Source organism: Vicia villosa, linkage group LG7 (assembly GCF_029867415.1).
Source record: "Vicia villosa cultivar HV-30 ecotype Madison, WI linkage group LG7, Vvil1.0, whole genome shotgun sequence".
Taxonomy (NCBI): Eukaryota; Viridiplantae; Streptophyta; class Magnoliopsida; order Fabales; family Fabaceae; genus Vicia; species Vicia villosa.
The window spans coordinates 3,955,143-3,971,429 of NC_081186.1; the positions used below are offsets into that span (position 1 = coordinate 3,955,143).

The window sequence follows — 16,287 nt, forward strand, 5'->3', positions numbered from 1 at the left end:
AGACAGGACGTCATTACTTATATTAATTGGAAGTAAGTGTGACCAATTGAATGATTGACTGATATTTCCAGCTGACACATTAGTTAATAAGGAGACATCTGGAAAAGGGAGGTGACTCACCCCCAATTAAGGGGCCTATGCAAATAAAAGGAGATAATCACCCCAAGTCGAGGGACTCGTCTCACGTTAAATAGGTTGATTTCAGCTAAGGGACTCACCTTACATTAAAAACTCTCCTTCAGCCGAGGGACTCGCCCCAAGATGAGGACTCGCCTCCCATATAAAGGGGTTACATTTTGAAATATTGGACATGTCTCTTATCGAAGGGCTCGCCCTCGACTCCGGGAAAAAACTAGGAAAAAGCCTTGAAACATTTTTCCCTTTGCAAGCCCTCGTGCTTGAGGGACTACGTAGTGTTATACTTATGAGAGTCCTAAATAAGGGAGACGTCAAGGTCCTCACCTAGCGTGACATTGATCAGGAGACACCTTCATTGAACATGGGGCTCACCCTTGAGACTATGACGTGTATAGTATTGTTATCCTCACATTAGTCATAGGAGAATATAAGAAAGGATCATACCACGATTCCCTAAAAGGTAGGTAGCCACCAATATTCCCTAATTAAGGGGGTGATTACTCCCTAAGGGTAGGACATATTATAACTTACTTACTCATACATAATCATCATGCTAATATATAGAGCCTTTCACCTCATGTGAGCAGGCCCTCTAAAACCACTGTAACACCACCATACAGGGCTTCTCGTTGTCACGGTTAAGCCCTAACCATCCTAAATTATTATACACCTAATAAGGCCTCTAAGTATCCTCACCCTTGTGGGAATACCAAACACACATGTACTTTTTGACTAGTCAGTTTCCAATTGCCCACGTCAAGACATAGTACTATCCCAAAAATGTTTAGTCATGGTAATTTATGGGGTAGGATTGCTAGGGAGGACTATGACGGTGCTAATAATTTTCAATTTGAATATTCATTTATGTTCTTTCTAAGGTCATGGGTAAAGTTTTTTTTCATTATCTCACAAAATATTATCCTAAATCCAGTTCTTTGTGTTACAAAAGATTTAAAGTGTGTCACTAAGTTCTTTCCTAACCTGTGTGAATTTCAATATTTGGAGTTGAGAAGGACGATTCGCAATACTAAAGAATGATTTGGACTTGATATCCTTCAAGTTAATGCGTCTAAAATAGAATTCATTGCCAACTCTTGTGCAACTGTTCCTATGGGTAGTGAAAATTTTGCAATATTGTCGCATTATAGACTAGGTCATCCAAATTTTATATACTTGAAAAATGTTTCCCAAATTATTCAATAAAAGTCATAAGAAATTTTAGTGTGAAATTTGCCAATTGTCAAAACATACACGCATCATTCATCCACCGCAACTCTATAAACCCTTCCAACCATTTCTTATTTATAGGGATGTATGGGGACCATCACAGATCAACAATGTTACTGGATCAAGATGGTTTATCATCTTTATTGATGACCACACATGGCTCACTTGGGTGTACCTTATGACAAAAAAAATTAGAATATGGCTAGTTATTTGAAATTTTTGATAAATCTACATATTTGATTTTACTTTTACAATTTCACTTTTTTTTTGTTAAAAGAGTATTTTTTTTTTTTAATAATTTTATCCAAAGTGTAGGGGTGTCATGTTTAATTTTTAGAAGGGCCAAATATAGCTCTCCTACTATTTCACTTTTTATTTGGGCCAACAGATAAAGATGAGGCCCAAAAATGAGATTGAAATACAACTGATTCTTTCAAAAATTCAACATTGCACTAAAAAATATTCTAAAATTTGATTTTACATTGAATATTAGAAAATCCGATATAAAATTATAGATTTTCTCAAAATTAAAATTTTCTATTGATATAAAATGTAAAAAAAACTAAAAAATATAATTTTTTTACTTGAAGAACAAAATAAGTATTTGTATAAAATTAGGGGGTAATGTTTAATTTTAGGGGTGCGAGATAATTACTTGAAGATGAGAATGAAACTTTTGGCACAAGACATCCTTATTTTATTTGCTTCATTAATGACAAATCTTAAGAATCCTTTCCATTAATGACACAAATTCTTAAAATATTTTAGGGTTTGTTTAGTTCCACACAACGGTAACAAAAATAACCTCTATAAATAACGATTCGCGCTATCACTCTTACATTTATTCTATCTTGCTTCACACTCTCTCAAAAATTCTCTATACGATCATTTGTGCAGTAGCAAGAATGTTGATACCGCTTTCAGTTGTTGACGATGTTGCTCTTTTTGATTTAGAACAACAACTTCCTCGTACCCACAACAACAACATGTTACCTGTGTTTGTTCTCTTTGATTCTCGTACCATGTCTCACTACCATCACCCAACAACACCACCTTCTTCTTCGTCTCACCACCACAACAATCTTCCAACAAGATTAATGTCTCACAACCGCAACAACAGCGTTTCATCAACACCAACCTTCTCTGTGGTTGATGAAACTCTTCTCTATCATTCTCATTTGGCCAACAACATTCCAAGAAGATCAAGGATTCATCCAACAACACGGTCATTTAATCATGCTCATCCCCACCACCACGACAATGGTACTACTAGGGCTTCTGCTGCTGTGGTGATGGATGTTCAAGAACATGTTACAACATCAACAGGAGATGCAGAATCCATCTGTTCCATTTGTCTTCTTGACTTGTCTAATGCTTCTTCCACACCAATTCGGTTGCGCTGCTCTCATGTTTTTCATACTCACTGCATTCAGAAATGGATTAACATTCGAAAAACCTGTCCTCTCTGCCGCGCCGATGTTTAATTCCCATACATTGATACTACTTGTTTGTCACACTGTCTTTGTGTGCAAACCTGTTGTTTTGTCTATCTTTTTCTTATTCTTTCTGTCAATACTGCCGATGTTTAAGGTTATAGGTTATTTTGTTTGTGAATACTTAGAACTATGCTTCTACATAAAACTTATTTGAAAAATGTATAGCTTTTGGTTGTATGTTATTTGAAAAACTTGGGTGTTTCATGATCCACATTTAATATGACTTTTTAAATGAAAAATTTGTGATTTAGGACTTGGTTTCTTGTTTCAAATTAGGCTGTTGTTGAACTTTGAACTTTTTATTTTAAGGTTGTGGGAAAGGCTGAATGACAATTTAAAAAGGGCAATTGTTGTTCATGTTTTACTTTATTACAATTCTTGTTACTCAAGGTTCTACATAAAAACAGCTCTGTCTTTGTGTGCATACCTGTTTTTTGTCTAACTTTTCCTTATTCTTTGTGTCAATATGTGTTACACCTCGGATGTTTAAAGTGATTTTGTTTGTCAATATTTAGAACTATGCTTATGTCCTTGCAATCATCCAGTTATACTCAATAACAACAGATGTTTATGTTGTCCAGTTTTATAACCACTAGTCTATTAGGCAAGACCGATAAAAGATTCAATTTAATGTTAAAATAACAGTAAAGGCTTTGTTTTGAATAACAGCAGATGTTTGGTTGGTTGGATAATGGAAAGTGTTCTGGGCCGGTCCCCAAGGCCTGGTAAGGAGCAATGCCCAAAACCCAGGAGAAGCAAAACATGGTAAGTATAGATTAATTTGTTACTCGTGACTCCCTTGGAGGAAGCAATCAGGTCCATCAGATCCATCCTACGGGCGTCTGCATTTCTCTCCTTCCCTTCACATTTCAGTCACAAACAAACCCCTTTATAAAGAAAGCAAAGCGTGCCATTTTCAGGTAACTTCTTCCCCATTTGAAATTCCACTATTGATTTCATACACTAACTTGAGCGTTGGAGTGCTAACCTTGCAGGTTAGCTCCATCCACCGCATCAGAATCAAAGCTTTGCCGTAACAGAATACTCCGATCAGCTTATCCGATCATCATCTGTATGGCATTCAGAAGCAACTTTAGCTGCTGTCAGCCCACCTGTTTCTAACAGTAGTTATTGTAGAACAAGCCTAGTAATAAGTTATTTTATTCTCTTAAGCTTGCAATTAGTATTTCTATTTTTAATTTGGTTTTGGTTGAATGCAGTAATTACTAAATTTGGAGGCCAACAGCATCCTGGTGGTATCAGAGTTTCTATTGTTGGCATGACATTTCCTTGATATGTTTTGGAAAATCATAAGTGACTCCATTGGAGTGCATATTCATTGAAGTCTCTACCATCATCTTTTTCTCCTGAGAAACTTGTTGAGCTTTACAGGCCACAGCCGTGTTCAAAGATTATGGGACTGAGTGCAGGTATGTGGCTTCAGTTGTATGAAACTAATATTACTACATTGTATAATATGTGATCAAAGTTTCTTTGGTTTGTTACAGGATCAAATTTATTTAAAGAGAATGGACCTCAGCTGTCATGCAAATGGATGAGCATATTCAGTCTCTACCAGTACCATCCATCGAAGTGTTGGATGTGACCAACTGCACGTCCTTGGAGACCGTCTTCTCTCCTGTTATTGATGAGAGCTATTACGAGAGTACAAGATATTCATTTCCTTCAAAAATTGTGTGAAATTGAATGAATGCTCCTGAAATGTTATTATGTTAGATGCCCAAGTCAGACTAAAGGAGGCAGTATGTATCAGCAAAAATAGAAGGGAATGAGAGTAGACCTTGTTACTTGTTCAAATAGGAGGTGATGTCGTCTTATCATCAATTACCATTTGTTAGTTCCTGGAAGTAGATTTCCAGACTAGTTTCACTATTGGTCAGCTAAAGCATCGATAACTATGTTCACTTTCACTTTCTCCACAATCCTACATATCTGGTTTCATTTTCTGCCTCATTCTTCCTCCGTCGTTATCTAATGAAAATAATTTCAATTGGAAAATTAGATGCGAATGCTACCTGGAAGATGACTACATTCCTTATAAAACAAGTCTTTCATTTCAATTCTTTATTGAAATTGAGGAAAAGTTGAATGTGGTGATTAAAGGGATATGCCAAAACAATTTTGTTGATGGAGCATCTCTTTTGTTTCTGCACGGAGGCGCAGTTCAAACGAATGTCTACTTTCAAAGATACAAGCAGTAGCCCCTGTTTGTTTTTGCATTGAGGCGCGGTTCAAACGAATGTCTACTTCAAAGATACAAGCAGTAGCCCCTCTGTTTATTTCTGCATGGAGGTGCGGTTCAAACGAATGTCGACTTCAAAGATACAAGCTCTAGCTTCTCTAAAGTCGCTAAGAATGGTAGTCCTTGCCATCAAGAGGAAGATTGATCAATGGAGCCGGATTTTCGCTGAGATGAACATAGAGCATATTATGTGAAGGACATGTGAGAATGTGAATCACTGGAACTTGCACTGGTTGCGGTTGATTTCTCATCATCGTTGAAGATGAAGAATGATAAGAGCTCAAGGCTCATGTTACAAGAGTGAAGCTAGACTGTCACTAACTTCTATGATTGGTTAACTAATTGCAGCAAACAACTAATTAGAGCGCATTGCTTGTGTTGTAAGTAACTGAATCCTGTGATAAAGCCAGCTATATTTATTGCATTTCATCTTAACAAACTTGGTCTTCAAACATTGTCCTGTATGTCTCATGAGTATTTGGTTAGATTCTAGGTTCTGATTTAGTAGTTTCTATGACAAACTTTCTTCTTTGCTGTTTTTTGTGTACATGTATCTCTTTTCTTATTTGGATGTGAAATGTTATATGTGGTCCAATACTTACAATTTTAGGAATGGTTATTATCAAAAGATAAATTGAAATGTGAATGTCAGTAATTCTATTCTTTTTGTCAAGGCTACAGCAGATTGCTAAAGGTTCGAAAATTTTGATGGCTCTAAGGAAATTGTAGGTATATTGGAACATCATTTTGGTCATTTGGTGTTGGGCTACTAAAATTTACTAAGAATACATCGTTTTTTATCGCAAGTGATGCTACAATTTATCATTAATATTCACACTTTAGTAGATGGTAAACGGTATGTCTTGTATCGTAAGTAAAATCCTGCAAAATAAAAAACAGGGTGGTGCACACATAATAGAGGGGTGGACCGGAAACATTGATGTGCCCCGCTCACGGGCCTTACAAACCTAAAGTCTAAAAATGGCAAAAAGATTTTGAGAATTTTTCTGTTCCGATTCCGAACGCATTCAAAAGAAACTTGGGATATTAGTTAATTTGGATATACATACAAATTTCTTTTGATTATATTTTAAAAAGATATTTATTTATAATATAATTAAAGTGGATTATTATTAATAAATAATAACTAAAATACAAATTGTTATAAATAAGGAATAAAGAGATTAAATAAAATTTTAATTTTGTAATGATTTATTTGTCACAATTTTTTTTAAATTATAAAAATAATTATTTTTAAAATGATTACAACGTTATAAATTATAATTAATGAAATTATCATGTTCAAAGTATCCTCTTATTAGCATTATAATTTTTAATTTATAATGGCTTTTTTTAAAATTAATTTTATATAAAATATTGTGTTGATTTAAATATTTAATAGATTGATATTATTATTATTATATATTGATTATAATGGTGTATATTTTAACTAATACAATTAATTATACTATTAATAAAATTGATTCACCATGATTTTAATTTTGTTTATAAACGTTGAGTTATTTCGGAAATGCATCTCCGAAAAATCCCAACACGAAAAATTAAGTTATTTCAAAAATGCATTTCCGAAGAAACTAAAAAATTACTACCTCCGTTCCTTTTTATAAGAGAAAATTCACTTTTTAGATTCATTGAATAATCAATGTATCTAGTCTATAAAGAGACCAAATACATTAGTTATTCAATGAACCTAAAAAATGACTTGTCTCTTATAAAAAGGAACGGAGGTAGTATGAATTTGGTACGTTCGGAGATGCATCTCCGAATTCTGGAGACAAAAAAGGAATTTTGCCAGAGGTCCCTAGAAAGGTATTGGATGTATAGAGAAATTCTCAAAGATTTTTGCCCCGTTAATGTCCGCGCCTCACAAAGCTTGGAAAAAAAATTGATTTTCTATGTTTTCCCTTGCGCCTAGTTATTTGACTCATCTTTATCTAATTTACTCTCCTTGCAACAAAATTTACTAGTTTTCTCTCTACAAGTCCAAATCACTTAAATATATTTTCACCATTTTTCTTTCTAATTTTATCCTTTCTAATTTTATTTTGTATAGTCTTGCCACGCATCTAACACACTTTCCTCTTATATGCTACACTTACATCGCATGTCTTACGATTGTTAGATAAAATTTTCTCTTCAGCTTGTGCGGTATTTTTATGTCACATAAAACTCTCCTAAGGCCCTCCTCCATTTCAGCCACTCATCATGAACTTGATGGTTTATATTCCCTTCTATTTCTCCATGTCTTTGTATTACAGACCCTTGATATTTATACCGCGTGACCTGTGGGATGATATGGTCTTCAACATTCACCTCAAAGTTAGAAACATTTTTCCTTTTTTTTTTAAACTTACATTCCATTTATTTCTTCTTACATTTACTTAGGCATAAACCATGCAATTTTATTGCTCAATTACATGTCGTAGTAGATAAATCGCTTCCATGATCGACCTCCCAGATTTAAAACCAAATTGATTCTTAATAACTTCATGGTAAGTATTATAAGTTTAACCCTCCTATAATTTCCACATTGTAAATCCCTCTTGTTGTTCTCGTATATTTATGAAAATTTCAAATTACATTAGGTCAAATCTTCTCCTTAGATACACCTCAGCAGTCCATAGGCTTCAAAATCTGCATCCAAATATTTCTTGATCTATAAGCTGATTGATGCACATAAATCTCCTTAAATCTTGGAACACAAATATCAAGTTTCCTAAATTGTCTTAACATTCAATTTTGGTAACTTGTATACAACTGGAGATACAAAACTTGTTCCAGATTAAATCTTCTTGATCTGCGAAATATACTGAGTCCAAAAGAAATATCACATAATCAAATCAAATATGTCAAGAGTTAAAAACAACATGTGCTAGTGTTCTGGTATAACATGTCACAAGATCTGTCAGGACATTTTTTCCTGAGCAACATGTTAGAACGTCTTCCATAACATATTTGCAGTAAATCATGCTTTAGCAAAATTGTGTCAATACTAAAACTGTGGTACTAACACAAATGACACAGTTTCTACAAACCAAGCAAGGTGGTACAATTTATACAAAAATCACAAGTTACAAAGAGGAATTTCTAATCCTAATGAATTACAAGCCAAGGAGAATTATTCTCTTTTCCTGGCCTTGCTTCAAATGCTCTCATTTCCCACTTTGGTGCCTTTCTTGAAATGCAAGTATACACACAACCTACAAAATGAAAAGATCATATGAATATCAAAAATTCAAAACCATGACACCAAGAGCTCACGTGAACATTAAATTTTTGTCCAAGGCACACATCAAGGAAGAATTCAAAAGCATCAATAAGAGTATTCAAGAACCAATGCAAGCATTGGAAAATTAGAAAAAGGCATGGATCTTCTTCAACAAGTCACAAAGAAAACCATTCAAATATTTTCAAGACATCAATACAAAATTGAAGGGAAAAAAGGACTCTTTTGCATTCACAAGGTAATGTCACAATTTTGGGACCACCTAAACTTCTAGAAAGCTTATCCTTTTTGCACTACAAATAAAATCATTCAATCCCCATTCTACCCTCATTCTCATAACAAAAAATTTTACGCAAATTAAGGATAGCAAAATGAGTAGTCAGGGATGATCCTAATATGATCGTGAATACTTGAATTCACTTGATTTGTAATGGAGATCGGATTTTTGATTGGAACCGAGAATGTTTCGTGCGAAACCTTGTTGTTGCTTGCATTTTCATGCTACGGCCATAGATTAGAAGGGTTCTTTTTAGTTCCATTTTGAGGTTTCAATTTGAAATTTGAGGTTAGGAATGGGATTTTTATTTTGTTTGATCGAAATCAACTGGAGATCCATGCTTTGGACATGAAATCGATGAAAGTTTCATGTTGGTTTGTTTGAGTTCTAAAGAACAAGGGAAAGGGCGGTCGATTGAAGAGAGAAGTGAGAGTTCGTGTTTTGGGGACAAAAGAAGCGGAAAAGATTTAGGATTAGGAATTGTTTGCAAACTCGGTCTTGTGTAAGAGGGGCCTTCGGATATGGGTAGATCCGTTCCATCCTGGATTAGTTTTTATACATGCCACATCATGTTTGTTTATTCCAAAATTACTCTTGAATAGGTTAGTGGGGATGAAGCATGAAATTTCGGGTATATTTTTTGTAAAATAAAAAATTTGTACTACCGAAAATTTCAAATTTTCGGTAGTACAAATTTTTTTTATTTCTTTTTGCAAAAAATATACCAGAAATTTCGAAAAATCCGATAATTTTTTCAAAATTTCTGGTATATCTTTGAAATTTTCGGTAAAAACTCACGAAAATTTCTAGAAATCCGATATTTTTTTGAAATTTCCTATAGTAGTACAATTTTTTTTTATTTCTTTGCAAAAAATATACCGGTAATTTTTTCAAAATTTCGGGTATAATTTTAAAATTTTCGATAGTAGTACAATTTTTTTTTGCAAAAAATATACCGGTAATTTTTTCAAAATTTTTGGTATATTTTTTAAACTTCCGGTAAAAACTCACGAAAATTTCTAAAAATCCAGTATTTTTTCGAAATTTTCGGTAATAAAAGAACAAGAAACTTTGTTTTCATAAGTAAAAAAATATTAGAAGTTTTATTAAATAATAACAAAAATATTTTCTTTATTTATTTAGATGTTTAGGATTTTATTATGAACTATTTGGTGAAGAAGAAATGACTCACCACTCTAAAAACAAATTTAACCCATCAAATTATCTTATCCCTCCTTTGCGCGTCTTCAAACCATTTTCATAAAATGAGAGACGATTCGTTTATCTCAAGACGATGCAAACAAAGCTTCGTTCTAAAAACATGTTGATAGTGAACATTTTTCGCTCGAATGTGAGGAGGACATACATAATTCAGATAATGTTAGCCATTCTTGATGCGGTGTAAATGATCATTTCTCCATGTTTTGGGGTAGCAAGAAATGTTTTCGTTTGAATGTGATTGAGTATCTCTCGCTAAAATCAACCAACCAATAAACATTTGATACCATGAACTACAAAACTCTGATTTCTTCATTGCAATATGAGGATACGTAGGCACGAGATTTTGAAATCTTGGAGAGCGCATTAATAAAAAAAATCCAAAAACCCTTTCTTTCTTTCTCCTCGCATAATCAATAAAGAATCGATAGTAGATATCACACTAACATCCGATCATGAGACTAATTAAATGGGTGTCGTTGAGCACAACGGATATGCGGAAACATCTCAAAATCTGAATCATTTCACGATTAAAGGGAGAAAGAGCACTCATGTCCACCCTTTCGATAATCCATGGATACAGAGACCATGATAAATGGAAAAGGGGTTCACCTCTTTGCCAACACAGTGACTAGAGAACTACTATCTCGCCCTCTTACCCACACGAACTAATATTTCCTGTCCTCGTAAGAGAGTTTGCAAAGGGCTTTAGCAGACATCTTCTAGGCAAAAGGCGCAATATCACCTAGCCATTAGTGAGGAGAATTTTTGTCCTAAAGAAATACTCCGACAATAAGGGGTGCGCCTAGGCTGCAACAGACTATCTGAAAAAGCCATGATTATGCCCCACACATTCAGGATAATCTGAGAAGGGGCAACGTTAATGGCAGTAAGAAAATTCATTTTGAAAGAAGTGAACGGAATCAAAATCCTGAGCTCATGAATAATATGAATGTGGACGTAAAAATAGGGAGCAGACGGCTCGCTGGAAGTATCCATATTAGCCCTCTCCTCTTTTGAGCAGGGGTTCATAATCACATCTCTCTCATGACCTGATCGTACCTGATCAGAAGAATCGTCAAGGCAACGGAATCTGGCTTGGAGCGCAAGATGGGGGGGGTACCTGCAAGGTTCTCCAATGCTTAAGTTAGTAGCTATCAGAGAATGAGGGTTGAGAGTGAAGAATAGAATACCTGACCCTCTAGTGAAAGAGGGTATTTATAGCCCCCAGCGCTGGGCCAAGGTTCCCTAATTGGGCCAAATCCAACTGGAGGCCCACGTGCTAGGGAACTGCCAGAACGTCCCATGCTAGGGCTGAGTCAGCAGGAGACTCACGTTCCGGATGAGCATAGCGTAGGGTTCGGAGATGGTTGACCGAATCCTCCGCTGCGTGACGCGTGGTCTTCGTGCGTGGATAACTCTTGACGGTTATCCAGTAAATGGGCCCAAATGACTTGGGCCTGCTCGGCTAGTGAGAAGAGCTGGGCCTGCTCGGCCCAGGCCAGAACAGGAGCCCCCCAAGTCATTAGTCTTGTGAGAGTGATGACTTTAACCAAGAGGCTGGCCGAGCAAGAGTACAAATGTTGGTCGTCAACTGGGCTCTCATCGCGCGCTTAGGTCGACGGGGAGAGAAGTTGCTGTTGGGTATAAGAGCAGAAGGTGATCGGGTGGCGTCCTCGAAGACCAGTCGAGGAGACGACTGTCCCTTGGTTTCCACTTGATACGTTTTGGTTGCTTCGTGTCAGTGTAGCTGACAGGTGGCAGTTTGTGGAGACTGTCATCATTGCAGCGCCGTTTTTAGGCATAAATGCAGACTGCGCCGCTTGGGTTTTCAAAGTTCCTTCATGACGTGGCGCCTTTTCGTGGATGGAGGCGCCTTGGGGATGTAGGCAATGATGGCGTCTCCTAGGCTGCCTAGGCTATCATGACACCCTTTGGCCTCCTTTCCCTATATAAGGAGCGGGAAGACCATTCATTTGTCACTTAACATTTTGCAAACTTCCAAGACTCGCTCACAGCTCTCTTCTTCGTCTCGCACATCCTTCCTCCGCTTCTTCAAGTAAGTTCCTCGCCTTCTCCTTGCTTCTATTTAAGTTTTATGTTTTAGCTTTGAGTGCGGCGGATAGGATTGATGAGTGTGTCGAGCAAGGTTCACGAGTTTGCCGAGTAGTCCTAGGAGATCGTTATTTTTCCCATGCGTTTGCCGAGTGAGATTTGAGTGAGCGGGGCAAGAATAGTTGAATTAGACGTCCAGGCTTTAGATTTAATAAAGAATAGTTTGAATGAGCCGAGCGAAGGAGATTGCATGCCTCAGTTAGGGTGTGAGTTTGCCGGAGAGCTAGATGCACCTGCCGTCCATCGCTGTACGTGGCGATTTTACTTTGCGGGTGCTTCTAATTTGGTTCGTCGGTATCCGATGGGAGGTGGAATTCTTTCCTCGTCTCTTTCCCTCGCCCTTTCACTTGACTTGCGGTGGAAGGGTGGATTTGACCAGTCGAATTCACTGTTTCCTCTGCTTTTCAGGTAAATGGCCGACGATAACAAAGACGATGTCGTCTTCGACATATCAGACGAGGATGAAGCTGTTGGTTGCTCGCAGGGCGAGGGTGTTCCCGTCGTCGAGACTTCCCCGAGGAAACTCGAGGAATGGGTGGCCGTTGCTCCGAGGACGATTGCGTCGCGCTTCTCGACGCGTCCTAAGGAAGCCTTTAACGTCATCGAGGACCTTGACCAGGACGAGGAGCCTTCTTGGGGCGCCTTTGTGCCTAAATCTCATCAGAGGATCTGCTCGCAATTCCCTGGTCCCCGTTTCGCAATGTATGAGTTCGTCTTTAAGGAGGCTGGTCTCCGTCTTCCCTTCACTCATTTGCAACGGAGTATCTTCAGTTGGTTGCGCTTGTGCCCGTCTCAGCTTCATCCCAACGCTTTAGCGTTCTTAAGAGCCTTCGAAGTTGTATGTGGGTACCTGGAGGTCGAAGCGACTCTGCCTCTTTTCTTCAGAGTGTTTCATTTGCAGAGGTTGCGCGATCCGGACGGCAAGTAGAGTTGGGTGTCCTTTAAGCAGCAGAAGAAGCTATTCGCCATTTATCAGGACTCTATCAAGCATTTCAAGAGTCGGTATTTTATAATTAAGCCGCTCACTCTGAGGCCGAGAATCATTTGTTCGAGGAACGCGAGTATATTGAGGATGGGGTGAGGAGAGTGGGCCCAGCTGCTCGGTTCCCGTTGGAGTGGCAGCCTGACCACTTCGAGCATGGGACCGACTATTACATCTTCCGGGACGAGGATCTCAATGAGCGCGATACGGGGGGGTATCAGCGGCTCGCTTCTTTCGTGGACGGGTTTAGACCGGCAGTATGTACATATCCCAATGGGGATCCCTTATTCGAGGAAGATGGAGGTCCTATGCTGGAGCCTCGGCATATCAACACAAAAGCCATCCTCGAGTGTGGGAGTTACGGGGATGCGATAATTTTGTTAGGTGAGATAACTATTTCTTGTTCGAATAATATCCTTTCGGTTCTAACTCTTTATTTTGCAGGAAAAATGGCCGACCTGCATGACAAGATTGTGAAGATGAGGGCAAAGAACAAGGGGCCCGTCAAGCTGACCGTGAAGCGATCGCGGGTCGAGGAGGTCAAGGCGGCTGCTGCGGGTGCGCCTGATGGTGGCTCCCCTTCGTCGGTTGGGACGACTTCGGGAGGTTCTCCGGCCGGGAAAAAACAAAAGAACGAGGGGACCCCCGAACTTCGCCCCCTTATCAATGACAACCCGTCCGAGGATGACATAGTGCTGCCCTCATGTACTCTGCACAGGGGGATCTTCTCGAAGAGAAATGTGCTGCTGGAGCGCGAGGAGGTGAGGCATATAGTCAGGCGTGATCGGGCGGCCCGGGATAAGGACTTGTCCGAGGATCTTGAAGGGATGATGAGGGTGGCCGCCCTGGCCTTGGCCCTCAATGCCCAAAGGGTCTGCCCTCAGAAGGACTATGATGCTCTGCAGACCAAATATGATGAGCTAGAGCACGAGTTTGAACAGTACAAGGATAAGTATGAGGTTCAGAGCGGCATTGTTGAAGACCTCTACAAAGAGCGGAACAAGGTCAGGGCTTTGGAGGCCGAGGGAGAAAGGCTCCGTGAGCGAATTGCTGAGTTAGAGAGGTCTCATCTCCCTGCTGCCGAGGAAGATGAAGACGAGAAAGCCTTGGTGACCCGCTCCCAGCTTCTGGGCAAGGTGAGGGAGCTGGAGGTCGACTGTGTCGCTACCCTGGGGGTTGGATTTAAAGCCGCGGTGGATCAGCTGAAAGTCCTCAATCCGCGCTTGGTGACGAAGGGCATCGGTCCGTACAATAAGGTTGTGGACGGACGGATTGAGTCAAATCCGGAGTTCGAAGACTGGGAAGATGAGCAGGAGCCCCAGGGTGAGGACAACGGTGTCGAGGAGGAGGATGGCGACGTCTGACCAGTTTCTTTTAGATAGTGGCTTGCGTGCTAATGTTTTGTGGCCTGCGTGCCAAAGTAGTTAGTTGGGCGACGCCCGGATAATTTTTTGTAATATTTGGATATCTCCGGCCAGTTTGGTCGGTTTTTAATACTATTCTGCGTTTTATGCTCCAATGTTTACTTGTGCTTATCTGATTTTATCGTCGAATATTTATGTTTGTGCTCTGCCGAGGTTTATAGCCCGGGCGTGTAGGGAACGGTCCAGGTGCGCAGAGCAGGTGTGCGCTATAAGCGAGCTCGAGGCCGCGGTCGGGGCCAGGTGCTCGCGGCGTAAACGATCCCATCGCGAGCTGGGGTTCTGCCGTGCAGGTACTTCCGCGAAGGGTTTGTGTGTAAGGCCCGCCGCGTAGTCGGTTTTGCCTCCTGATAGGGGTTATCCGACCGAAGCTGTCGTGGAACATACGCGCTTGTACCATGGCGCGAGTCCTTGCCTAGCCTTTCCTCGTGTTCGCCACGAGCGGCCGGGTAGTGTTAGGTTGTTTCTAACTGTAATAGCGTCTGAGTTTTTCAGCGTTCCAAGGTCGAGCAAGTTTTTCGCCGAGAAGGTTTTCGAGGTAATATGCACCGTTTTCGGTTTTATCGTAAACTCGGTACGGACCTTCCCAGTTCGGGGCTAGTTTGCCTTCGCGCGAATCTTTCATGTTTCTGCGGAGAACCAAGTCTCCGATTTTGAATCCGCGTTTGATGACTTTAGTGCTATGGCGTAAGGCTATTTGTTGTTTCAGTTTCGCTTCTCGGAGGGAAGATCCTGTTTGGATTTCCTCGACCATGTCGAGCTCTTCTCTCATAGCTTCGTCATTGAGTTCCTCCTCGAGAGGTGACTCAGTCCGACGAGATGGTTCTCGGATCTCCACGGGGATCACGGCTTCAGTTCCATAGGTTAACTTGAACGGTGTTTCGTCTGTGGTCGAATGTGGGGTCGTCCTGTACGCCCAGAGGACGCTGTGTAGCTCTTCGACCCAAGCCTTTTTCACCTCGCCCAACCTTCTCTTTAGTCCACGGAGAATGACCCGGTTGGCGGCTTCAGCTTGTCCGTTCGTTTGAGGATGTTCGACTGAAGTGAAGTGCTGTTTCGTCCCGAGTTTGGTTACGAACTCCTGGAATTTTCTGTCCGTGAACTGGGTGCCGTTATCGGTAATGATCGCCTGTGGCACCCCGAACCGAGCGAGTATGTTCCGCTTATAAAAGCGGAGTACGTTTTGGGACGTGATTTTGGCGAGCGCTTCAGCTTCTATCCATTTCGTGAAGTAATCCACAGCGACCACTAGGTATTTATTCTGGTAAGACCCGACCGGGAAAGGTCCGAGGAGGTCCATTCCCCAGGTGGAGAAAGGCCAAGGCGAGGAGAGAGATTTGAGCTCGTTCGGGGGAGCCAGGTGCATGTCGGCATGACGCTGACATTTGTCGCACTTCTGGACGTATTCTTTGGCGTCTTGCTGCATGGTCGGCCAATAGTAGCCGGCTCTGAGGGCTTTCCTCGCCAGTGATCGTCCGCCGAGGTGTTGGCCGTTGATTCCTTCGTGAAGCTCTTGGAGTACCTCAAGTGCTTGCGAGGCGTCGATGCATTTAAGGAGAGGGATGGAGAAGCCTCATCGGTATAGTTTGTTTTCGATGATAGTATACGAACAGGCTCGTCTTTTAATCGCTGAAGCTTCCTTCGCGTCAGCGGGAAGTTCGTCTCTCGTGAGGAAGTTATATACTAGGGTCATCCAGCAATGGTCGTCCCCGATAGAGAATATTTGTAGAGCTCGCGCATTTTCGCCTATGCTTGGCCTGGGTAGGATTTCCTGGATAACCGACTTGTTTCCTCCTTTCTTTCTTGTGCTCGCAAGTTTGGATAATATGTCGGCACGCGAGTTGTGTTCTCGGGGGATATGCTCGACTTCTGCTTTGACGAATTTTTTCATCTTATCCTTGAC

General features: G+C 40.2%; 1 protein-coding gene across 1 annotated transcript; it reads left to right on the top strand.

Annotated features, from left to right (window-relative positions):
* The first annotated feature begins 2,270 nt into the window (after positions 1–2,270).
* On the top strand, positions 2,271–2,849 carry LOC131617010 (uncharacterized). The gene has a single exon (XM_058888402.1). It carries the CDS (start codon positions 2,271–2,273, stop codon positions 2,847–2,849), a length of 579 nt encoding a protein of 192 aa, XP_058744385.1.
* The last annotated feature ends 13,438 nt before the right edge of the window (positions 2,850–16,287 follow it).